The sequence below is a fragment of the Lacerta agilis genome, chromosome 5 (assembly GCF_009819535.1).
Source record: "Lacerta agilis isolate rLacAgi1 chromosome 5, rLacAgi1.pri, whole genome shotgun sequence".
NCBI lineage: Eukaryota > Metazoa > Chordata > Lepidosauria > Squamata > Lacertidae > Lacerta > Lacerta agilis.
This window is the reverse complement of record NC_046316.1, coordinates 1,765,571-1,791,518: the sequence shown is the minus strand read 5'-3', so window position 1 is coordinate 1,791,518 and position 25,948 is coordinate 1,765,571. Positions and strand designations below refer to the sequence as shown.

At 43.8% G+C, this 25,948-nt stretch overlaps 2 protein-coding genes across 2 annotated transcripts; both read right to left on the bottom strand.

The window, feature by feature from the left end:
* Positions 1 to 534: 534 nt before the first annotated feature.
* Positions 535 to 10,257, bottom strand: CDPF1 (cysteine rich DPF motif domain containing 1). Its single transcript, XM_033148258.1, has 4 exons — positions 10,240 to 10,257; positions 5,335 to 5,545; positions 3,439 to 3,550; positions 535 to 813 (listed from the first exon to the last, which is right to left on the bottom strand). The coding sequence occupies exons 2-4, from the start codon at positions 5,445 to 5,447 to the stop codon at positions 655 to 657; spliced, it is 384 nt and encodes a 127-aa protein (XP_033004149.1). The 5' UTR covers positions 5,448 to 5,545; positions 10,240 to 10,257; the 3' UTR covers positions 535 to 654.
* A 5,061-nt stretch (positions 10,258 to 15,318) lies between these two features.
* PKDREJ (polycystin family receptor for egg jelly) lies at positions 15,319 to 23,468 on the bottom strand. Its single transcript, XM_033148257.1, has one exon. The coding sequence runs from the start codon at positions 23,463 to 23,465 to the stop codon at positions 15,582 to 15,584; it is 7,884 nt and encodes a 2,627-aa protein (XP_033004148.1). The 5' UTR covers positions 23,466 to 23,468; the 3' UTR covers positions 15,319 to 15,581.
* Positions 23,469 to 25,948: the final 2,480 nt, after the last annotated feature.

Sequence of the window (25,948 nt, the reverse complement as noted above, 5' to 3'; positions counted from 1 at the left end):
ACGCACTGCCTTGGGTGTTCAATTTAACCAACACAATTATTATTGTTCAGCTGGAGGATTTAACTATTTGATAACATCCCCTGGCATAATTATGAGATTTTAGCAGCTGGAAAAATTCTGAGGTACAGTTAAAATGTGGTGATAGCACAGAGAAGCTGGAGTGCTCTGCAAGGCTTTTTCGTTTTTCTGTAACTAGTGACCCCCAGGTGGTACGTTTTTAATAAAATATGCAGAGAGGTGATAGAACAGTCGTAAATGCTCGTTAGTTATATGTATGGTAATCACAGTTCATTATTCTTCTAATTTGATGATAAAACTTCCCTGTTTAATCAATCAACAAGTCTAAACAGGAAAGCAGCTCTGTCTAAATGTTGCTCAAGCTTGCTTCCTTACTTGCAGTGCAAACTTGTTCAGTGCATGCCTAGTCAGAAGCAAGCTTCACTTTGTTCCCTGGGGCTTTCTGGGCTCCCTGGGGCTGACGGATGCTCTAGTCCAGAACGGTTGGTGGGCACCAGGCAGACACACTGCATTGCAGCCTCGGTGCGAAAACTAAATCCTCCAACTGAACTCTCTTATAAAAACTGTTCTAGAAGAAATTCATCAGACACAGCTTTATATTTGTTACAAAAAACACACACTTGGGCCAAAAACAACCTAATTTTTCTTCGAAGTCTTGGAATCTCCCCTTTTTGAAGATTGGTGTTGAGAATGAGTTTTCTTTTCCAAATCTTGCCTTATTTCCGCCGGAAACTCATTTAAGTGTAACTTAAGACAGGGGAGGCAGAATCTTTTTGCGTAGAAAAGGCTGCAGTCCTGAAAAAGAACAGAGAAATTCCTAAACTCACCAAACCAACACATTACATCTACTCTTATGCATGGCCCCAATCCAGCCAAAAGGCTAGTCCAAGTGCTTTTAATGAGGCATGTTGTTGTTCAGTCATTCAGTCGTGTCCGACTCTTCGTGACCCCATGGACCAGAGCACGCCAGGCACGCCTATCTTTCACTACCTCCCACATAGTTGTGACTAACTCATTTCTTAGCTTTCAGTGGCACCTGAAGAACAGTTAATGAAACTCGAGGAGGATGCTGAACTGCTTCAGTGGCGCCTCCTGCTCTAGAACTCCCCTTGTGCTCAGCAATTAAAATACATACAGATCCAGCCACTTCTTAAAATTTAACAGCCAGTCTTGCCATCTGGCTCCACCAGCTTGTATGAACTCTTCTAAATAAATAAATAAATAAACAACCAGCCTCTGTTTGTTTATTACATTTTACTACACCAATTTTCAGCAAGTACAATACACTGCTGGGTCCACACCCAATGGGGCAATAGCTTGGTTGAAGCTGGATTGAGGGTGACTGATTAAGGAAGAGAAACATAAGACCAAAGGTCTCTTTAATCCAGCAGGTGAATTAAGATGTCCACAATCCTCCTCCACTTAGGGAAACCATAGCCAGAAGACATGGCGATGGTCGCTGGCAGTGCAGTCCTACCCTGTTCATGTTTAGCCAGAAGTCCCACCATGTCCAGTAGGGCTTTCTTCTGGGTAAATGTGCACAGGATTGCTTTTTAATTTAAAAAATCTGCAAATCCATGGTCTCTCAATGGCTAAGTGGAAGCTCCAAGGTCAGAGGCAATGAAAAGCAGAATACCAGAAGCTGTAGGCAAACAACACAGCAACACTATTCTTGCTTTCAAGTCCTGCTCACCATCTTCACCGCAGCCTTTATGGAAGCTGACCTCATGCTCTCTAGCCATTTGGAACTACCACTCCCATCACCCCAGACTCTTGGCCGGGTTGAATGGGGCTGGGGGAGCTGGAGTTCAACATATGCAGGGCATCAGGGTGTAACATTAATGGACCTTTGGCCTGACTGCATCAATTACAATTAATCAATTACAATTAATGGTTGGCCTCCCTGGTCAATTACAACTTGTTCAAGGTCTATATAACCAGCCTAAATAAATATATTTTGCTATAGGCCAGGGGTTCCCAAACTAAGGCCCGGAGGCCGGATGCAGCCCAATCACCTTCTCAATCCAGCCCGGGGACAGTCTGGGAATCAGTGTGTTTTTACATGAGTAGAATGTGTCCTTTTATTTAAAATGCATCTCTGGGTTATTTGTGGGGCCTGCCTGGTGTATTTACATGCGTAGAATGTGTGCTTTTATTTAAAATGCGTCTCTGGGTCATTTGTGGGGCATAGGAATTCATTCATTATTATTTTTTTAATATAGTCCAGCCCCCCACAAGGACTGGCCCCCTGCTGAAAAAGTTTGCTGACCCCTGCTATAGGCCAATGAAGGGTGTAAGATCTGTTCCAGGAGGAAGCCAAAAGTAATTCCTATCAGACTTGCTTTGAACAAATCTGGAATCCTTAGCTCAATATCATTTTAGAGAACTGGGAGCGGGGAAAGAAATGGGTTATGAATTATGTTTTTCAGAGAATCTTACAGTTGGAAGGGAAACATTTAGCATGTAGCAGATGTGGTGAAACAGTTCGTCAAGTTGCACAACTTGGGAAAATCCGTTTTTCCTGTATCACCTCAAAATGGTTCCTTATATCCACAGCTACTTCAAGTAAGGGCTACCTGTCATGACGCAATGTGTAGAGCCTTTGGCTGTATGAGGTAACATCTAGAGAAGCTTGCAACACCAAAGCAACCCATAGATCTTCATCACAGAAGAAGCCAAACAAAGCTCAAAAGCTAAGAAACAGCCTCCAAAAAGGACTGTGCAGTTTGCTATGTCCTGTGCAAATGAAAATAAATGGCACAATTCTTGTTGCCCCCCAAAACTCTAGAAACACAGCGTAGGGGAGAAGTGCTAGGGACTCCTCAAGGGACATTCTCAATGCTTGGGCAAAATCCAATTTTTAGGATTCTTTGGAGGAAGTCACAAAAATGAAAATGGTATAAAACCAATATACATTTTCAGTAGAAGTATTCCCTTCATGGTCAAATAATCCAGGCATTGGATATGGTATATTGCTATGGTTAGAAATGTAAATAACAGGCTCACACTGGGCAGTGTGATTGGTACCAGCTGTCCTGAGATCACGTAGTTAAGTTGTTGTGGTTCCATAGCATATTTATGAATATTCAAGCAGCTGAAAAGTGAGTATGAAATAGCCAATTGTTCACCTGCTGCTGAAGACTTTCTGTTGAGCATGGCAGGAGATTCACAGAAGGCCTGGGAACAGAAATGACCCTGAACTGTTGATAAGAGAATGACCAGAGAAAAGGAGCACTTGAGGTGTTGATGCTTCAGAGGGCCATTAAAAAAACTGAATTATGGAACTGTATTTTGAAGCAGTATGTAAAAGGTAATGGCAAAGCAAGGGTGGGAAAAAGGTTATGTTCCACTTGGCTTGATTTTCAGCCTATGAAACTAACATCAGAGATATAAATGCGACAGGCATCACGTGCTACTTACTGTGCCAACACACACACGCTTGCAACACAAACTGCACTGAGATCCAAGTATAAGGAATCTGTCCTTGTCAGAGGTGAATGGATCCTTCATGACATAGCATTCCTCCAGAAGGCTGGGAAAGAATCATTCCACATTTTAAAGAGATAGCACTGGCAAGGAGCAACTCACATTCCCATATCCAATGTTAAGGACCAGGTCAGTGGCTAACATTCAACAGGGACTAGATTTGTGCTGAGTAAAGGGCTGAAGGGCTAATGGCACTGAGTCAGGGCAGAGCCATTTTCAGATGAGAGGCAAAACAAGAGAAGGGATCTGCCAGAGAGGGCAACCGTTTTGCGCCCTCTCTGGAATTAACCTGCTGTTTCCAAAGGACAATTCTCATACTCCGAAAGGGCACAGAACAACTTGCTCCTGGCCCCAACCCTGCCTGCCTTTGGCAGACACCAGGTGCTGAATGCTCCAGGGACCAAAATAGATTTTCTCATCATGAAACTAGGGGACTCTTGAATGCAGCTGAAAAACAGTGAAGGGTCACTGTGAGGTAAAGGAACAGTTTTGTTTATCACTGACAGGTAAATTGAAAGTGATCCTTCTCCCCACACCCTGCAAACAGTAAGGGACAGACACATGGTCCCCATTAAATATCAAGCTCTCAATAAAACTGTGTCCCATGTTAGATGGCAGCAGTTTCCTCTGTCTTATTAGCAAGCCATTCTTGAATCCATAATGTAGGATTCTGCAACCTGGTGCCCTCCAGATGTTTTGACGTCAACTCCCTTCAGCACAGGTCAGCGTGGCCAATGCTGACTGTGGCCACTGGAAGCTGTAGCCAAAAACATCTGGAGGGCATCACTTTGCAGTGCGGCCATAGCTATAGGTCACACTCTGGAACTTTCATTCCCAGTTCTCAGGAAACCGAGAGCAGAGCTCAAGATTTCTAGCAGGGAGCTCTTGAGACCCTCACCAAGTATAATTTCTGGATCTCTTGAGAAGTGAACTTATAAGAATCAGTTGTTGGGTGCCTGTTTGCCACATTCATACTTTATGTGGGAAGAGGCCCGATATCAGTTCAGCTCGAAGGTGCCACAAGGCTGTCTGTACCTTTTTGAAAGCAAGACTCCTCAAATATTTTGGTCCTAGCTACGCATTTGGCAAAAAACACATGACTGGGACTCCTTTTCTCTGTGCAGGTGCAGACGCAGTTTTCAGAAGACACAGGTGTGGGGAGGTGCTTACACACATAAACTGTTACTTTTCCCAATTTAATATACAGGTGAAACTCGAAAAATTAGAATATCGTGGAAAGGTTCATTTCTTTCAGTAATTCAACTTAAAAGGTGAAACTAATATATGAGGTAGACTCATGACATGCAAAGCGAGATATGTCAAGCCTTTATTTGTTATAATTGTGATGATTATGGCGTACAGCTGATGAGAACCCCAAATTAACAATTTCAACTTTGGGGTTTTCATCAGCTGCATGCCATAATCACCACAATTATAACAAACAAAGGCTTGACGTATCTCGCTTTGCATGTCATGAGTCTATCTCATATATTAAACCCCAGTAGCTAATGAAAACAATTGCCTACATAAATGGAATTTTCCACAATATTCTAATTTTTTGAGTTTCACCTGTAGATGTAGGAAAATCTGCTTGGGGTGTAGCAAGGAGAAAGCAGCAGACAAAGGAAGGGAAGGGAAGCTGGGGGCCACCCATCATGGCTGCCCTGCAAATCACTGCAAAGAGAGACCAGGGGGCTGAAATTCCCATCTCTGGGCCAGCCACTGGCCCTCAGCTACATGGCATTTATCATTCAAAGGAGCTGCTTGCCATAGTGAAGACACTACCATTGGTGGACAGCACAGGGAGTAAGTGGTAAGAGGTGTACTTACGTAACGGAGGCAGCATTTGGAGGTTTCTGTCCGTAGTAGCTGTATGGGGCAGTTAATCCACACAACTCACACTCGAAAGTGCCACAGCACTGGGACTCCTTCCTGCACATCATCTGGGAATGCTGCTGACTAAATGCCCAAGCAAATGGATTTGCACGTGGAGCCACTCAGCTGGTCCAGGACTGTCCAGAGTGGTCCACATGTGCTGCACCTGAAACCGAATGCTAGACTTGTATTAGCAGCACCCCATGTTCTTACACACCCAGGGATGGGGAGGGGGGACCAATCACAGTCCTGGGTCTTAATTACCTCCAGTGTCAGAGGCAGAATGCAAACAGTGAGGCCTTGCATCTGGCTGGCCACCATACAGGGAACAGAAGGTGGGATGAGGTGGGCTTTTGGTCCTCTCATCTGCTCCAAACAGTCAGCCGTTTCATAACATCTCAAAGCAGCCAGTGTGGAATTAAGATGGGAGCTGTTATTTGCTTACTCTGAAAATGTGTGGAACTCATGTCATCAAATATTTTGGGATTAGCAGCTGGGGATAAGACAAACCTAGCACTCTTGAGTGCTCAAAGCAGACGTCACCTTTTACAAAGAGAGAGAAGGAAAGGTCCCTTCCCCCAACAGGTACAGAAGAGACAGGTGAGGAAAGGAGGCAGGGAGAAAGAGGAAGAAGAATGACTGACAGGCCTAGTTACAGGAGGGCAAGGGGATCATGTTACATGTTTTAGCTTATTCATTACTACAATCTTGTAGATGAGAGTATCTCCATATTCCAGTTTGTAGGCATGTGTAGGATGCATGAGTGCTAAGGGTAAAGAGTAATGGCTTGCCAAAGATCACCTGTAAATTCATGCCAGATATGAGATTTGAACTGGGACTAAATATAGTGGTACCTCGGTTTAAGAACAGCCCTGTTTAAGAACTATTCAGTTTACAAACTCCGCAAAACCGGAAGTAGTGTCCTGGTTTGCGAACTTTACCTCGGTCTAAGAATGGAATCCGAACGGTGGAAGGGCACCGGCGGTGGGAGGTCTCATTAGGGAAAGCGCGCCTTGGTTTAAGAACTGTTTCGGTTTAAGAACGGACTTCTGGAACGGATTAAGTTCGTAAACCAAGGTACCACTGTATTAACTATGCACAAAAACTCTCAGCACTTACAAACTTAGTGCACCTGGGAAACAGGTCAGAAATCTTCTGATGTTCTAATTTTGAATGTATAGCAGGGATTGGTGTTGTTGTTGTTTAATTAAAAAGAAATGGAGGTGGAGCATTTAGTCACAACAGGGCTGTGTTGTGCAACTGCTGCGACCGTCTAGGTGGCTCCACGTGAAATCCTTAAATGAGTTAACCATGACTGGTGTGGAGTATAATGAGATTTCACTGAGAAGATAGCATGATGTTGAACCAGTGGGAGATTAGACTGTCATTATCATACAACTATTTGCTCTGGAAGACATGCTATTTACCACCATGCACCCAGTTTATATGCCCAACCAACTGAGGGTTGTTATTTCCACAGGGTGGGAGCACTGGGATACGATGCTAGATAACATGCTGAGCCAATGTCCTTCACCCTCAAAAGTGTTGTGCGGGGAGGGGAGGATAGTCGCACAAATCAAGCCTAAAGGCATAGAGGCCAATGCGTGTCGTGCCCACGTAACACATGTGCACTGTTGGGAGCACATGGGAATCTTCAGGCATGTGAATGTGTGAGCTGGACGCCAATAAGGATGGAATTCCTTCCAGAAACTCTGTTACAAATCCAAACAGAACAGCAAAGGTAGGTGGGGAGGTATCTTGTTTAACTTGCTTCTCATCTTCTTATGCAAGCCGTTAACAGTGTTTATTTTTATGTGGCTTTTAATTCTCCACAGCTGCTCTTTATCAGCCAATTGTTCTGCATATTAAGGAAGCACAAACAGATGTGCTTTGCACAGACAAGCCTGAGCTGAAGCTTGGGTTTATGTCAGGGAGGGCTTCCATACCCTTTATTTAATTTTACCAGATTAAATTCATACTGGCACTTGTGGCCTTTCCCCGCTGCAGGGAGTTCACACACACATGGTTATTCAAATACCAAGGAGGACCAATTAGCACACCGGTATTTACAGCATTGGACAATTCTCAGGATCAAGCTGCCCCCATCTACCCCTGAAGGTGTAAACTGCCTCCTCACCTCAGTTCAGACATGATTAAAGGGGTCTCCAAGATATTAGAAAGTAGGAAATGGGATGCAACGAAACCCTCAAATCATGTTGTTAGAGAGCAATAAAATAAGAAGAAGAGGAAGAAGAGTTTGGATTTGATATCCCGCTTTTCACTACCCGAAGGAGTCTCAAAGCGGCTAACATTCTCCTTTCCCTTCCTCCCCCACAACAAACACTCTGTGAGGTGAGTGGGGCTGAGAGACTTCAGAGAAGTGTGACTAGCCCAAAGTCACCCAGTAGCTGCATGTGGAGGAGCGGAGACACGAACCGGGTTCACCAGATTACGAGTCTACCGCTCTTAACCACTACACCACACTGGCTCCTAATAAGAAGTTAGAGGGGCACAAACATTGTATTAGCTGCCTATATGCTAACCACAGCATGCACATCACTGCCATAATAATAATAATAATAATAATAATAATAATAATAATTTATTTACACCCCGTTCATCTGGCTGGGTTTCCTCAGCCACTCTGGGCGGCTTCCAACAGAATGTTAAAATGCAATAATCTATTAAACATTAAAAGCTTCCCTAAACAGGGCTGCCTTGAGATATCTTCTAAAAGTCTGGTAGTTGTTTTTCTCTCTTTGACATCTGACGGGAGGGCGTTCCACAGGGCGGGGGCCACTACCGAGAAGGCCCTCTGCCTGGTTCCCTGTAACCTCACTTCTCACAATGAGGTAACCGGCAGAAGGCCCTCGGCACTGGGATCTCAGTGTCTGGGCTGAACAATGGGGGTGGAGACGCTCCTTCAGGTATACTGGACCGAGGCCGTTTAGGGCTTTAAAGGTCAGCACCGACACTTTGAATTGTGCTCAGAAACTGGGAGCCAATTTAGGTCTTTCAAGACCAGTGTTATGTGGTCTCGGCGGCTGCTCCTAGTCACCAGTCTAGCTGCCGCATTTTGGATTAGTTGTAGTTTCTGGGTCACCTTCAAAGATAGCCCCACATACAGCACATTGCAGTAATCCAAGCGAGAGATAACTAGAGCATGCACCACTCTGGCGAGACAGTCCAAAACAGGGAAGTCAGCTATTTTATCAACTCTTAGTCAATGGGGGGGGGGGGGAATATGTGGACTACTATGTGAATGAATAAGATTGTGGCCTGTAAATATTTGGAGTTGATGTGCTCATCATCATCATCATCATTTTTTTCCATTTATTGGTAATTATATTAAGTAACTCAATTTGCAAATGTAAAATGAAGGTATCAGATATTTATTTTTTTAAAGGGGGTGCTGAATTACTAGCTGAGGGAGAATCCCACATGCTCAACTGGTTGTAACCCACCAGCATGTGGAGCAGACAGCAGGCGCTTCCTTCTTTTCTGAATGTGTGCATGGTGGGGGGGGGGGGTTTACTGAATTGCGCTCTGCGTCAGAGACAGAGATGGAGAGGGGCAGGAGGTGAAGGCAGGTGAGGAAGACCAAGGGCATGGATTTGTGATCTGTGAATGGGAGGGAGAGAGGAAGGGGCATGTATGGTGATGGACTTAACCACATGATGCTGTCTGGGTGTGAAGAACAACAACAGCAAACGACCCTCTTCTAATTTTCTGTTATGCCACAAACCCCCAATAGCACCCAGCTTGTGGTACCCATAGCATTTCCTCAAAATTCACTATGTGCCTACTGGTCCACAAAGTTTGGCAACCCCTGCACTCAAGGTCAGGAGCTCATTAAAGAATCCCACTCTGCTCCAGTAAGATCACTATGAATCTGAGAACGGGTGTGAGCACCGTTGCCCTCCAGAGGACAGTCACAGAACTTCTCGGTGCACATTTGCCCCCCCTCCCCCCCGCCTTGAGAAAACGTATAACGATTAAAAACACACAAAGCTGGCCGTTACATTCTAGCTGTAATTCCATTATTGATAAGAAACTGTTCGTGGAATTTCCTTAGGGCATATCTATCTCCACATCTGTTTTTCATAGACCTGGCAGCAATAAAACTGCTAGCACATTGGCAAAGTTAAGCAGGGGCCGGTATGGTTTCAAATTGGATTGGGGGGGGGGGGTGCCCGCATGTTGAAATTACTAGATTACCCTCGAAGGTACCTTCTATGATCCTATGATTGACTAAGAAGTGGTGGGAAAGAAGAAGGAAAACTTCTGAAACGCGCACAAGGAAGACGCGCCTTTGTCCAAAATGACAAGTGAGGAGGTGCGCGGCGCTAGAGTCCCCTAGAGACCACTTGATCGCCAAACTTATTCCAAACATGGCGCTGTCCCTGCAGCAAGACGCCGCGCCCTGATTCTGCCCTAAAGAGCAGTGCCACTTACTCTTGGAGGAGCTCCCTTGCCGAATGGGCCACTTCCTGGCAGAAAGCCACACCCAAGACAGAGACGTTATCAAAAGAGCTGCCGCGCACACACCGAGGCACCTATTCTCTTTACGCACGGAGAGTGCAGCTCTTTGCGCGCACGTTTTGCTTGGACACGAGTGCTGCTGCAAACAAAAGACCTTTACTTCCGAGGAAGTAGCAGACAGGACCAGGCAGCTGCGAGCAGAAAGAGAATGCTTTAGCTAAGTTAGCTTCAAGTCAGAACCGCCTTGGGGGGGGGGAGGGAATAAGCATGCAACATTGCATTGCTCTCCCATTTTTAAGGAACAAAGCTCTACAACCACTTCCTGTTTCAGAGCCACATGATCATGGCGCCTGCAAACTCATATACACTCGCACCTACCTGCCCCTCCTTTTAAAGGAGCGGTAGATAAAACGCTCCCTTCGGGGAACCAGAAACGTTGCAATCGCCACGTGGGTAAGCAGCTGCTTCTCACTGCCGACTCGACTTTACGTCTTCAAATGCTGAGAGATACGCCCATGGATTCACTAACTCGGACGCAAGTCCCACTTAAATGACTTCATTTCCGAGCAAACCTATAAATAGGATCGGCGGAAGTGAAGTCTGCAAGCAATAAAAATATTTGGAATTAAATCCCGCTGATATGGACAGGTCTAGGCTCCAAGTAAATCAAAGAACTGTAGAGTTGGGATCCCCAAGGGCCATCGTATTCCCCCCCCCCCCGTGCAATGCAAGAATCTAAACTAAATCATGCAGATGATAAAACCCAGTGAAGTTCTAGTTCCTCCACAGGTATAAAATAAACCCAGCTACGCCAGTTTTTGAGGAGGTTATTATTATTATTATTATTATTATTATTATTATTATTATTATTATTATTATTATTATTATTATGCATAGAGTGAGTTTCATGGACACTAAATGCAGAGAGATTTTCACTAAGGCTTTTCTTCTCCCATTTGAGCCTCCTGTGCCTTAAACATAGCAATAAGTATTCACTTGACATTTTCAAATGGTCAACATGTTTAACAAACACAGAAACTTCATAACAACCCTGGACAACAGGTCAGTATTGCTATCTTGCAGATGTGGGAAGGGATTCTGAGGCAGAGTGGCTTATCTAGGACCCTCAGTGAGGGCAAGACAAAGGTGAGCTCTGGAGTTTTTTAGACATTACACAACCCCAGTTCCCAGGGCCAGTCCAAGACATTTTGGCACCTGAGGTGAACAACAAAATGCCTCCTCCCCCACGAGGGAAGAAGGTGTGGATGAAGATCTACATTATGAAGAAGAGAAGAAATCTTAAAATATCTACATTGCCTCCTGGTACATTTCTGAGCACAATTCAAAGTGTTGCTGCTGACCTTTAAAGCCCTAAACAGCTTTGGCCCTGTATACCCAAAGGAGTGTCTCCAGCACCATTGTTCAACCCAGACACTGATAGTCTTCTGGTGGTTCCCTCCTTGCGAGAAGTGAGGTTACAGGGAACCAGGCAGAGGGCCTTCTCAGTGGTGGTGCCCGCCCTGTGGAACGCCCTCCCATCAGATGTAAAGGAAATAAACAACTATCTGACTTTTAGAAGACATCTGAAGGCAGCCCTGTTTAGGGAAGTTTTTAATGTTTGATGTTTTATTGTGTTTTTAATATTCTGATGGGAGCCGCCCAGAGTGGTTGGGGCAACCCAGCCAGATGGGCAGCATAAAATAATAAAATTATTACTATTAGGAATAAAGATCTATGTTGGGATTGCTGCCTGAGGCAGTGGCCTCACCTTTCCTCATGGGCTGGCTGGCCCTGCCAGCTTCAACAGTAGCCTATGAGAAATTTAGCAGGTGAAGTTCTTCCCATCTTCCCCTGGCAATAAAAGATTCACCTGCTCACTTAATCCTCATCAGGCAGCTCATGCAAAGGCATAACATCCTGGGAGTAAATACATGACACAGGTTTTGACAACACTGTATGGTGTGCGTGAGAGAGCAAGCAAGCGAACCAGTTAACCGAGTGCCTCCTTTGTTGGTCCTCACTGCAAATGGATCTCTTTGTGTTCCATGTTACCTCCATTAAATAGCCCTTTAACATCCATAATTTATTTACTGGACAGTCAGCTCTGCACTGCCTTGTGTGGTGTGGCAACTAGGCATGGGGTAAATAACAAGTTTTCAGACAAAGATGAACCAAGGCAGATTTAGTTTTACTTTAAGGTAGCACTTTAAAATTTCCTGGGAATATATTTTTAGAGGGGAATGCCTAATTTTTAAAAGGTTTGGGTAGTGAACGATAAGAGCAAATGAAAATAACACTGAAAAGGAAGAGGGAGACATCTGAGCTCAGTGAGAAGGTGTTCATGGTAAGTTCTGGCACCTCTTTTTCTAGGAAAATAGCACTGGTTGTGTATCTGATTATCTTAGCAAATGTGAAAATATATTAACCACTGGTGCCCTACGGTTCTGATAGTTAACATCCCTTGGTTCCTTCCTTACACCCTGTAATTCTTCTTCTTCCCATAGCAGGATCCACAGGGGCAAGAGATTCAGCCTCCAAGGAATGCACTTCCCACTGCCCCAGCATCATTCAGAGCAGGCCCTTTCTCCACTGCAGTGGCCTTTGATTCCCACTTCAGCTGTTGGATAAGGCTTATTTGATTCCCCTCCTTGTTCTTGATGTAGATCTTCATTCCCCCTTGTTCCTGGTGTAGATCTTCACTCAACCCCTAATTCCCTGGCAGGTGGGGTGGTGCCATTTTCTGGTTTGCCTCTGGTGCCAAAATGTATTGGGCTGGCGCTGAATTAGAATGCCTGAATAGGTCTTCCCTGCAGGCTCATTGGCAACATCTCTCTAGAGAGGAAGAGAGGTTGCTGCTTCTTTTCCTTGCTTAGAGAGGGTGGGTAGGTATGCACAGGCAGCGGCAGGCAGGCGGCGGCAGCAGCAGGAGGAGGGCCCGGGGGCTCTAAGAGTTGGCAGTGGGCCCTCAACTGAGGTGTGGGTCTTGGCAAGTGGTTAGTGATGCTGACTCTCAATGTTTACTCTGATTACAAACACACCCCTGTAGCAGCTGCCCTTGGAAATGCCCCCACTACTGTACTTGGAGAATTGGGGAGCTGCAGGTGTGAAACAGTAAGTTCAATGCAAACTTTAAATAGGTATCATTTTGTAAAGGTTCAGCTCTAATTATTCAGCAAACAATAATTCTTCAATAAAATCTGCAGATAGGAAAACTTGGCTTGACTGACTGTAATTTTAGCCAGGATTCTGTATTCTGTTGCTTTGGCTCTTAGTCTGGTTTTTAAGACATGTGAAGATGTAACTTACCATAATAGTTTCCCCTCCTACCATAACAGGTTGTTGGTGTGTATGTCCTGGGGCATTTGTGAAGTTTGGAAAACAGGTGAGGCATCAAAGGTGCTTGTGGTGAAATGGGCTGCCTCCTCAGTACTTCCTCCTTCCCTTCCTGGAGAAACCAAGTCTGACTGGTTGTGATTCTCTTGTGGCACTGGTGGGATGTGCTAAGTTTGTAAAAGGAAAAGGGCAGTAAGAAGGGGAAGAGGATACCATTGGTCAAGCAAGCCGTTTGCCCTTTGACAAAGTGCCCACTCAATCCATTGCACTGGGCAAGGGAAAGACAAGAAGCATTGTCAAACATTCCAGGCTGGGCTTGTTGATGGTGGCCAAGTTCTGCTCAGCTCCTATTTAAGCACACACACGTGCAAGTGCAGCAAGAATTATGCACAACAATCGCACAATCCATTGTACACTCAGATGCTTTCTGTGGCCAGATAATTACCAAAAAAAAGAACCACTCCTAGCTTGGTCATTTTTGTTCATGCTCTGTGAAGCGTAGCATATGGGAAGCATGGAGAAAGGGCAGGGAGGGAATGAAAAAATAAGCGCTTTCATTCATGCACCAGGCATTGGTGTTGACTGGATACCATAGATGTAAAAAGTATAAATCTGTAAGGAATGGTGCTGTACTAAGTAATATTCTGCTAAAAGTGGAATGAGAATGTAAAGAAATCAGCAGATTTCCATCCCAAAGCACCTTTACATCTGTAAAAGGAATTATTATTATTATTATTATTATTATTATTATTATTATTAGTACCCCGCCCACTCTGGACGGCTTCCAACAAAAATAAAATACATTAAAATATCATACATTAAAAGCTTCCCTAAACAGGGCTGCCTTCAGATGTCCTCTAAATGTCTGGTAGTTGTCTATCTCTTTGACATCTGAAGGGAGGGAGTTCCACAGGGTGGGCGCCACTACCAAGAAGGCCCTCTGCCTGGTTCCCTGTAGCTTTGCTTCTCGCAGTGAGGGAACCGCCAGAAGGCCCTCGGCGCTGGACCTCAGTGTGTGGAATGGATTTCCACACACACTCTGTCTATACCAAATGCCAGAATTTCAGTGTGGAAGTAACATAGGCAGAGCATTTTATGTCCTGTCTCATACTAGACTTATAGTGTTCATGTTTATTGGACCACATATGTGCTACATTTCAGTTTGCTAAGCATCCCTAATAAGGTTCAAAGTAGTTGCAGGGTTGCATGGGCTAACCCCATTGCTCCCATTGCTGACACACCGATTGGCCACCCACCAACCCAGGAGCACAGGCAAACTGATGGACACATGCAGAGCTCCTCCATGCCAAAGGTTGTTGGTGATGGTCCTGGCCCAGTCGGGAACACCTCTTCAGAGGAAGCGCTCTAGATGTGTAGTGTTACTTCTTATGTATGCTGAAGACACAGTTGCTGGGGGTGCCATGAGCAGGGGTTGGGGTAGCCTTATACAAGAGGGTTCATCTGAAATATCTTTAATAACCCATGAATTAGTGGGTTGGTCTCTAGATTCAGTAGCATATATGCTGCATTTGTCAACATGAGTACTGTACAGTCTGTGGACTACATGAGTGCACACCATAGCTATTTGCATGCTCAGCTGCTTCTGCATAAGCACATGCATGGCACAGTAGTCCTGCAAACATTTGGGGTGCAAAAGATGAAATCAAGGGCAATGTGTTTCATTCCTTAATGTTATTACCCCTCATGGCTGTGCAGTGGATCCAGCCTGATATTAATAATGCCACAAAGTAATTGTAAAATAATAGTAGTAATGATATACAAATAAAATAGTGAAGCAAACAAAACACCTCATGCAAATGACAGGACATTTTTACTATTAAGGTTACAGACTTCCTCTTTGGCAAAAAGGCACTCATTACACTTCACACACACCCTCACATCTCAAACATTGTATATTGCTGTATTTTAAGAGATTAAGAGATAATAAATTAGATCACCCAAATGAAATCTCTATTTGAAACAACAACAATAATAACAACAACAGGGTTTTTAAATGCAGGATACATACACCAAAGACCTGTTCCCCAACCCTTTCCTACGGTTTTATAACACCCTGCCTCCCTCCTTGTTTTCTCACCATGATCCACCTGACAAGAGAGGCTGGAGGTGTAAGAAACTGAGGTTATACCGATACTGGTTCTTCATCCAGACTAGCAGTATGGGAGTGCTTGCAGTTAATTAAGTGTAATCATTCCATAATAGCTTCTGTGAATAAATGGGATGATGTGGAGGGTGGCACTGAAAAGCAGTTTCATTGGGAATTGGCACTGATTAGTATTTGGGGCAATCCATTTTTCCTTACTTCTTCCTTTCTGTCTCTTTAAATGTGCAGTTTTCATTCAGTTTTGAAAAAGCCAGCTTAAGAATCAAATGACAAGATAAACCATTTTTTTGCCATTTATTTTTCTGGCTTTGAGCCCCAGGTGTTGTGTGCTTTTCCTCTCAGGATGCCCAAACAGAACTCTGTTGAAAAGCTCTGCATCAGCTGTAGATGCTGACCTGCAAGTTACAAAAAACCATACTCTGCGAACCTTATGAAACAGAAAATTTACTACCTCTGCTTCATCAGAAGGCTCTTCATAGACAGGTTGCTTCATGTCCTCATAGGCAGACATAATCACAGCTTGAAATAAATTGATCAAAACGCAGATCATCACCATCATGAACGAAGCTAGAAAGAGACCCCCCAGAATCCTATTGGATGTAAAGGCAGTGTCTTTAAAAGCTGAAACACAATAAGAGAATACTGTCTGAGCAGAATGAGTCATTGTGTTGTAATTCCATTCATGTTGGCCAAATACCAGGTAACCAAATGCCATGTATACAAAGAAGTACACTGCCACCACTAAAGCCATAGAACAGATGCCAGGAAGGGCTGCTAAAATAGACCGCTGAGCTAGGCGCACATCGTAAAAGAATCGGGAATACCGGAGTGTTTTCAAGACTATGAGGAAGACCAAGAAACCGAGAGTTATCCGCAATGTTTGGTCAACATGGGAAACTTTATGGAACGGAACAAATTCATCTGGATGAAGTAAAAACAATTCTGTTATCGTAGAAGCCAATTTAAATTTGAAGGCAAGCTGCAAAAGGAAGAAGAGACACACACCCTTTATCCCAAAATTAATTAAATTTGAAACAGTTTTTATGTATTTTAGCCTTTGTTGCTCCACCACAGAAAACTCATCGATGATGTAAAACACAAGAATATAGCCAACAGCTATATAGACAAACTTTTTCATGCCACTTAGATGTTTGAAAATGGGGAGTGTGTATGAATGGATCATCAAGCTTGTGTTAACAGGGCCTAAATTAGAAATCTCGAATACAACTGAGATACTGCAAAATAAATCAACATCTGGATTAAAAGTTGTCATCTCAACTATCAGTGCCCAGGTATTTTCATCAAGCCAGCTGCTCCCTTTTAAAGCACTGATTCTTTTTGTTGAGTTATGCAGTTGCTCTTCTGGATAAAAATTAAAAGTGTATCCTCCTGCTCCATAAGTGTTTAGTTCTCCATATGAATTATATTGCCAAGGATCAGTGAGGGAGTGGTAAGTGAAGCCTGGGAAATTGTCAAAATTATTCGAAACAGACCTATTGGCTGTGTTTGCCCAAGACCCAAAGTGATTTCTTTGCTCTTCACTGTCCTGGCCATACTTGTGAAGGCAATGGCTTTTACTAATCACAAATTTATGTACAAAACTATGCGGATAGAAACATTTTTTTATCGTATTCTTTGCTCGAACTTGCCGCATTCTGGGTAACCCAAGGATTTTGGACCAGGTATCTGAAAGATAGGATGGTTTGTTATTGTTGTGGATCAAAGGCAAAAAGACATCGTTTAGCCAACTGTAAATGTGCTCTATTTTAGTGATACTTGAAAGCTCCTGAGAGAACTTGTTTTGAATATCCTGGTTGTAGTAAAAACTAGCAGTGTTTTCCATTGAGTAAGCAATGTTTAAAACAAGAATTAAAAAGACAAAGTGACATATTATGTCCTTTATGAAAATGAAAGCTTGTTGTTGAATCTTCTGTTTTTTCTTAAAAATTGTGATTTCATCCTCTTCCAAGGGCTGGTAATGCTTGGTGCCTCTCGCTCTAACTAGATCATAATGCAATTCTCGCATATCATCAGCATCCATAGTCGCATCTTCCAGATTAATCTCTAAGAAGGTGTTTTTGCTTGACCATGGAATGTTTTCACAGTATTTGGGATAAAGTGTCTCCAAGGCTGAAAAAATCCCTATGTTCAGAGTTTGAAGCAAAAACACACATGCACAAAAAGAGATACTGGATGCTGTTAGCCACTCAAATGATGTTTCATAGTCATAGTGCAGACCATACAATATGATGTAAAATGATGACACTGCAGATATGACCAAGGCCACCATCCACAAAATAGATTGGTTCCACCATGAAAACACTATCTGTGGCTTTCTATAAAAGAGCATGTGGGGAATATTTGGTGGTTTTATCTGAGGATACATATCCTTCTTCACATAATTATTATTAGAATTGATATTGGGCTTAGAATCCTGGGTTATCTCTTCTTCTGTCGCAATTACATTTGCATCACCCTCAGAAATTGTGCAGTTGGTCCAACTTTTTCCTGCCTCTCGCCATTTTATCTTTTTTGATTGTTCCAGTTCGGATGATTCTGAGACACTAGGCCTCTTTAGGAAATTAGGTCCTGGGATGTTTGAACCAGTTTCTACAAGGTACCACTTCTGCAGACGCTCCTGCCAATTCCTAAAGTCCCCAGACATGAAAGCAGAGTATTCTGGAGGGTAAGTCTCCATTGCATTCAGTGCTGAAGGTTCCTTCTGAGAATATTTCAGGGAAGCTGTTACAATCATCTGCAAAGGAAAAGCAATGAAAGCACTTTGGATTCCAATTATTATGGATCTCAAATATTGCAACTCTTCAGAAAACATGTTTCGATCCTCATCTGCATTGAAGAACATAACGTTGATAAGCAGGATGCACAATAGTATTGCTAAACAACAAGAAAGCCGTTGAAGCCTGTTCAAAGAAGTTGTACAGACATGAGCAAAGATCGAGAACCATAAGTGACAATCCACCAGGTCATTGGCAACGCTTATCAATAAGAAATCAATTTTGTTTAAAGGTGCTGCTGGCTGAGTAACAACTAATGTCCTCTCTATTAGGCCATCAGCCTTGTCAAGAGCAAACCATTTTCGGCACATGAACACCCAAGACTGTTTGGAGTATATGTTTTCCACTTTGACTCTACTCAAGAACCAATCAGGAGAAGAACCTGCATTATTGTGCCAGACTTGAAGGCAATAAACTTCTCCTAGGTCATTCTTACTCGTCAAGAGAAAGGTATCAGTGGCCCCTCGAAGAAAAGTCTGGTGTTTGGGGTGTCTTAAGCAATGTACATCACTGACAGCACTTTGGCCTATTAGCTGAATAAAAACATTGGCTGTGGTTGCTGCTCCAAAACGGCTGCCTGTGTATATTGTGACCAGGTAGCACACTTGATCAAAAGGATCGTTGTCTGGCAAGACTATGGCATGGTCTCTGCTCTTCAAATCAGCCCTATCTTTTCTTATTGTCCAAATAGCCAAGAAGATGTATACTATCAAAATGAAAAGTACAGTCAACATTGTCACAGGATTTTTGTCGTTTTGGGTTAACTGGACCTTTTTCATATCTACTGGGCTGGGATATGCAGTTACTTCCCCAGCCAAAAAGTTGATGTTATCTCTGTAGGTTCTTCTTGGTTGAGAATTTGCAGTCCTTAGAATACGCTTTTTGCCTGTGCAAATGCAATGTAATTTTTGCCAACTGGTCTGAGGGCCCAGGCTGCAGAGGTCTTCTTTCCAATGTCTTTGGACTCCATCCATGTGTAAGCAGTTGGCAGTAAAAATCACAATGCCAACTGGCTGACTTACAGAAAGGTCGGATTCTAAAACAATGGATACGTTCAGTTGTTTTGCACTGTTGCCTTGGAATATTGTTCTGAGCAATGTCTGGGAAAGACAAAATATGTACGGAGTCTGAAGTGCACAGTCATTATTACTGGAGCTATTTCTCCTTGGTACTGCAGGTTTGTTATGGAAAATACTAAAAGCAGCTACAGCAAGATTGCTGTGCCTTAAACCTAGGTATACAAATGCCTGGAAACTGACCTTTAGTTTTGGCACAATCTGAATGAAAATATCTTTGGAATTCCTACAGACTTCAAAACTAAATTCTCCAGTTATTTTAGGGAGTTTGCTGCCACGTCCCATCATCAACTCATAGATGACAGTTTCTTCATTTTTTCTGGTCATTATAATTTCTGCTGTATCAGGCATGATTCCAAGTATGTCACCATTAGATCTGGTTCCTATCATCTTGAAACCAGTCACCATTGTGCCAATGTTATCTGTATTTGGCAACCAAGGAAAAGGATTCTTGTCAAACTCATAAACAACAGTGGAGATCACAGCATCCACTGGTAATTCATTGTTCTCCTGTCTCATTTTGGGATAAAAGCAGTTCCTGCAGTCTTTTCTCTTTGAGAAAGCACTGGTAACATCCCACTTTTCATCTTTCCTTAATGTGATGCTCCAACCATTGGCTTCCATAATAGTTTCACTCTCTCCAGGGACTTTACCTTGTAAAATTAGGTCTGCTAAAATCTCACTGACAGAGATGGTTTCCTTAACCCCATTTTTGTGAACAGTTCTATGTTCTAACAGAGCAGCTTTCAGGACATTTGACAATCCTGCAAAAATACTAGTGCAAAGAACTTCTATTTCCTTAGAACCTAGGTTTTCATTGCTCTGCCTTTGTAGTTCTTCACTTAAATCTTTGAGTTTTCTGATGGCAAGTAATTGTGACTTCCTATTTATTTCTGTGGTTTCCTGTGTTATTTGAGAAATACTTGAGATCATTTGGTTTGCCCCTGTTATGTCTATTGTAGGGATAGCTGCAGACCTATTTAGAAGGATTTCCCGCAGTTCAGTTTTAGAAGAATGAAATTTTTGTGTAGTTTCAATATCATTTAAAGTAGAAGCTACCATGTAGACAAAATAACCTGCACTAAAATAGTCCCCATTTTTGAGAAAAGATGCCATTGGAGCTGTTGGTCCATGGGTTAAATCATGTAATTCATTTATTATAGCATCATTTTGCTTACCTTTCAATAGACTATTCACTGTTGTCTGTAAAGTTATTTGGGAGTATGCTCCAAGTGCATCATAAATTTCGACATATACTGTTAAATTATACTGATTAGAAGATGCACCAGTGGGTAAAAAAGTTGGTGGAGTTTTGGGCTGATGCCCACAATACACAATTGTCCCCAATATACCGTTGTCTGGAGAATGTAGTCTAGCAGAGGTCCATTTATCTGATACTGCTTTGACTTTATATGTAAGAGGCAAGTTTTTATCTTTAAACCCACTACAGTGAACAATGAATTTTGTTAGGAATGACATTCCCATGGCAGGGCTAAGGACACACTTTCCGGGTACTGGTGGAAAGTTTACAACAAATAAGTAACTATAAACTGATGACTCTCCTTTCCACACGCTCACTTTTAAAACAAGCATATATGATGGTTCTGTCATATTCACAAAACTCAAAGAACGTATACATAAGTATGGACTTGATCTCCCAGTTGTAGTCTTAGAGTCCCAGTCAAAATGTATTTCGGTGGAACTTGGTGAGAAAAGTGACCAATGGTAGAGTGGTCTGCTAGATTTTCTGCAATTTAGACATTTACCAGAAAGACAAAATCTTTCTGTTGGTATTATTGACCTACCACAATTTTCAATACATGTGATATTCAGCATCAGTGCAGAGTCAGACCGCACATGTATCATTTGCTGAGCTTGAGCTGTTCGGCTTCCTTTTTGAACTACCAGGAGAAAATAATAAACAACATTTTCCTGAAGTGTTTTGGGTAGGACTGTTTGAACTGGGTCGGAGGAAGTTGTCCATTTCAAATCCACTTGTTCTGGATAACATTTTCCATTTCCACTTAAGATCATGGATGCATAGTCTGTTTTTTGTTTAGTGCAGTACCAAGTAAATGTGAGTCCTTCAAAGGGTTGGGCTGCATCAGGATCAGAAGAAGCGGATCCATCCAGTGTCCACTGGCTAGAAAAACCAACTGTCTGCACAGTACCTCCAGCAATGACAGCCACAAGGCTACCTGGTCCAATCGCTACAAACACTGAATCAGAGTCTTCCACACTCTCCAAAGTATCCATTGCAATTAATTTCACTGTAAAATTAAAGAGGTACAAACCATAATCTAAGCTAGATGCAGGAACTTCTAACATGACAAGATTTCTGCTTCCAATGCCAGGTGCATTAAATGGTTTTGACCAGTCTGGAGTACTGTTCACATCTGGGATTTTATAGATTTTCCAGGTTATGTCTTGTAGCTTAGAACCTGGACAATTCACCTCGGTGTCAGCAGACAAAGTAAATGGTACCCTTTTAATATGGTTTAAGATACAGTTTTTAGGATGAGGTTTCTGGATCTTCACTTTCTTAATTAAACAACTCCTTTGAAGGCAAGTCACTGTGGATTCCACAGTCTTTGAAGCATAAGTGTGGACTGTAGCTTTCAAAGCAGCTTGAGTATTCCCAGTTCTTGTGCAGTTTACTTGGGCTACATACCCTGCATACAGGGCAGGGTTGAAAGGTAAAACTGTATGAGGAATGAATTGGGCAGCATTTTTGACATGATCCCTGTAAGCATAGGTATTGTTCCAAAAGAGGTATTCTTTCCTTGAATCAAAATATTCTAAGTTGAAGGCCCACTTGAATTGCAAGAGAGGGTGTTGCAATGGAATAAACCACACAATATAGACCAAACTTTGTAAAAACGAAGGACCGCTGTTGAAAATGTGAATCTCTATATCTTTCCTTGAAAAATAACTCAGAAGGGCTCCTTTCCTGTTAAGGTATAGATGTACACTGAACTTGTACCACCGCAGCTGGATAAACTCTATTGTGATCAAATAAGACAGAGACTGATGCTGATAGAAGAAGTAGTGAGTGCTTGAGAGGTTGCCAGAGGAACTGGCAGCATTTCCTCCTTGGGTGAAATAGTAAAGCCCCTGTGTGCGGCTAAAAATGTAAGTGCCCATCTTGATTTTCTGTGTGTTGAGAGTGAGGTGTGCTCGGGGCTCACTCTTTGATGTTAGATTTAAGGTGGTATTAGAGTAACCAAGTTCGCCACCTAGCTCCCCAGAGCCTGCCTCATCTACACAAAAGTAGATACTGGCCACTGTTTTCTTCCTGGAATGCTGTGGGATATGCACAACAGTGTAATTGTTCTGTAGAGCATATGGATTGTAGAAAGTAGACCAGACCCTTCTACCCTTAACATCCCATAGTCTGTAGGCCATTTTTTGGGAGCTGACAGGTAGGAGGCTCCAAGAGAGGCTGATGGTCTTACGAGAGATGCTGAGCAATTTGGAATGGGTGCTGCAAATGTGTAGCAGAATGGGCTCCACCTGCAAATCAAGGCTAAGGCTAATCTGGGGCCTCTGCTTAATGTGGAGGGAAGAAATATATATTCCTTGGTGTGTGTAATGCACAGTCAGGCGATAGCTGAAGAAGGATTTGCACTTGTGGTGCAGTTCACCACTATGGTAGTGGGCAAAGGGTGCAGAATCTGGATGATAGCTGGTGGGAAGGAGACTACCCCGCCGACTGCTGTAGTGATAACGCCAACTTGAAGTGTTGAAGTGTGCACACCAGCCCAGCTGCACCAGCTGCCACTCGTGGGTGGGGCGTGTGAGCGGCCAAAGCAGGAAGAGGTGGACGTCCTGCCCAAACACTTCAATGCTCAGGTTGCGGTGAAGGCATGCAGGTGCTGTGCAGGAAGGTGACGCACACTGTATGATGATGCAGCGGGATGGATAGATGTCTCCTCTTGCTAACTTAGGGCCCAGCACTATCCGGCCTGACCAAAGAATCATATTACACATGAAAGCAAAGTTCCAGTGCCAGCAGCAGTGGGCAGGTAGTAATTCTGTCTGCTGTTTCCCAATCCTTGAAACCAATCTTACAGCTGTTAAATGATTATGCCCAGGATGTCCATCCTGCAGACATGAAGTTTGGAGTTTGTCCTCTTGTAGCTGATGGATGTGGTTTTGTTGGTCAGAGCATGTGACCAGCAATGGAGGTAGCAGTAAATAAGGGGTCATGGCTGCTGCATATTGAAAACAACCCCAGTCTAAGAAGAGGAGAGCGAAGAATAATAGAAGGTGCATCTTGAGGATGAGGGGGAAAACTTGGACCAGAAGCAGCCACTGTCTCCTGATAGCCCCAACTGCCATAAAGTGAATGACTGGGAATTCTAGAATTCTACTCATCACTGGGCAACCAGCGTCCACGCTTCCCAGCTCATGAGAATAAAAATAAAAATCTCCTCCCTTGATCATAGTACCTGAACAGCAGCAGTTCCCTAAGGTCTCAGGAAGATGGGTTTAAGAAGCTGTTTCTTAAAACCCCATAAATTCATCCTTTTCAGAGGAGGAAGAATGAAAAACACTACTTGATTCCTCCCCTAGTCCAGTTTCTGGAATTGTGCCCTAGGCACTTCAGAGGATGCTGCAGCCTTCTGCTGAGGGAGAGGGGGAACAGGGGTAGATTTTACCACGTCGCCCTCTTCTTGATTCTATCTCAGCACAGCATGCATTATTCTGCCTGCACAATGTCTCTGCAGGACAGTCTGTATGCTTAGACTCCTGCACTGCTTTCCTTGGACCCACAAGAGGGTTCACGTACTGTTGCTGCCACCATCTCCTGCTCTGATGTCCTTCCTGGATAGAGAAGAGGAATAGCTCAATAAAATAGCCCTTCAGCAGGGCTAAGGCTATATATGCACCTGTGCCAGGAGCGAGGGTGCAAGGCCACCAACCACAGCAACTATTTTGCATGGGAAACTGCAGGCAAGCAGTAGGACTACTCTGAGGCTTTTTTTCCCCTGTCGAGTCTTCTGATCACTCCCACCCGATAGCAGCAGCAAGGAAATGGAGCAAAAGACAGAGAAAATGAAGAAAGGTTCTTTGTAATTTCATCATCATCATCACCATCATCATAAATTATTATTATTATTATTATTATTATTATTATTATTATTATTATTATTATTACCCTGCCCATCTGGCTGAGTTTCCCCAGCCTCTCTGGACGGCTCCCAATCGAGTGTTAAAAACAATACAGCATTAAATATTAAAAATTTCCCTAAACAGGGCTGCCTTCAGATGTCTTTTAAAAATAGGATAGCTGCTTATTTCCTTGACATCTGATGGGAGGGCGTTCCACAGGGCGGGCTCCACTACTGAGAAGGCCCTCTGTCTGGTTCCCTGTAACCTCACTTCTCGCAATGAGGGAACCGCCAGAAGGCCCTTGGCACTAGATTTCAGTGTCCGGGTTGAACGATGGTGGTGGAGACACTCCTTCAGGTATACAGGACCGAGGCCGTTTAGGGCTTTAAAGGTCAGCACCAACACTTTGAATTGTGCTTGGAAACGTATTGGGAGCCAATGCAGATCTCTCAGGACCAGTGTTATGTGGTCCTAGCAGCCACTCCCAGTCACCAGTCTAGCTGCGGCATTCTGGATTAATTGCAGTTTCCAGGTCACCTTCAAAGGTAGAGCACATTGTCATAGTCCAAGCGGGAGATAACCAGAGCATGCACCACTCTGGTGAGACAGCCTGCATACCAGATGGAGCTGGTAGACAGCCGCCCTGGACACAGAATTAACCTGCGCTTCCATGGACAGCTGTGAGTCCAAAATTACTCCCAGGCTGCGCACCTGGTCCTTCAGGGGCACAGTTACCCCATTCAGGACCAGAGAGTCTCCCACACCCGCTCGCCCCCTGTCCCCCCAAAACAGTACTTCTGTCTTGTCAGGATTCAACCCCAATCTGTTAGCCGCCACCCATCCTACAACTGCCTCCAGGCACTCACACAGGACATTCACCGCCTTCACTGGTTCTGATTTAAAAGAGAGGTAGAGCTGGATGTCATCTGCATACTGATGAACACCCAGCCCAAACCCCCTGATGATTTCTTCCAGCAGCTTCATATAGATATTAAAAAGCATGGGGGAGAGGACAGAACTCTGAGGCACCCCACAAGTGAAAGCCCAGGGGTCTGAACACTCATCCCCCAACACCACTTTCTGGACACGGCCCAGGAGAAAGAAGTGGAACCACTGTATAACAGTGCCCTCATCTCCCAGCCCCTCTAGACCATGGGTGCCCGGGGGCCAGATCCAGCCCAATCGCCTTCTCAATCTGGCCCACGGACAGTCCAGGAATAGCGTATTTTTACATGAGTAGAATGTGTGCTTTTATTTAAAATGCATCTCTGGGTTATTTGTGGGGCATAGGAATAAAAAAAAAAATAGTCCGGCCCCACACAAGGTCTGAGGGGCAGTGGACCGGCCCCCTGCTGAAAAAGTTTGCTGACCCCTGCTCTAGACGGTCCAGAAGGATGTTATGGTCAGTGGTGTCAAAGGCCACTGAGAGATCCAGCAGAACTAGGAAACAGCTCTCACCTTTGTGCCTAGCCCGCCAGAGATCATTGACCAGCGCGACCAAGGCAGTTTCAGTCCCACAATGAGGCCTGAATCCCGATTGGAAGGGATCCAAATGGTCCACATCCTCCAGGCGTGCTTGGAGTTGTTCAGCAACCACTCGCTCAATCACCTTTCCAAGAATGGTAGATTTGAGACTGGGCGAT

Bases quoted from the DNA above. Each gene is read 5' to 3' on its own strand.
- PKDREJ (XM_033148257.1), bottom strand. From the start codon at position 23,465: ATGCACCTTCTATTATTCTTCGCTCTCCTCTTCTTAGACTGGGGTTGT.
- CDPF1 (XM_033148258.1), bottom strand. From the start codon at position 5,447: ATGATGTGCAGGAAGGAGTCCCAGTGCTGTGGCACTTTCGAGTGTGAG. The intron at 3,551-5,334 runs GTAAGTACACCT...ATTCTTTCCCAG, and splicing joins CCAAATGCTGCCTCCGTTAC to CCTTCTGGAGGAATGCTATG. The intron at 814-3,438 runs GTAAGTAGCACG...GTTCTTTTTCAG, and splicing joins AGCGTGTGTGTGTTGGCACA to GACTGCAGCCTTTTCTACGC.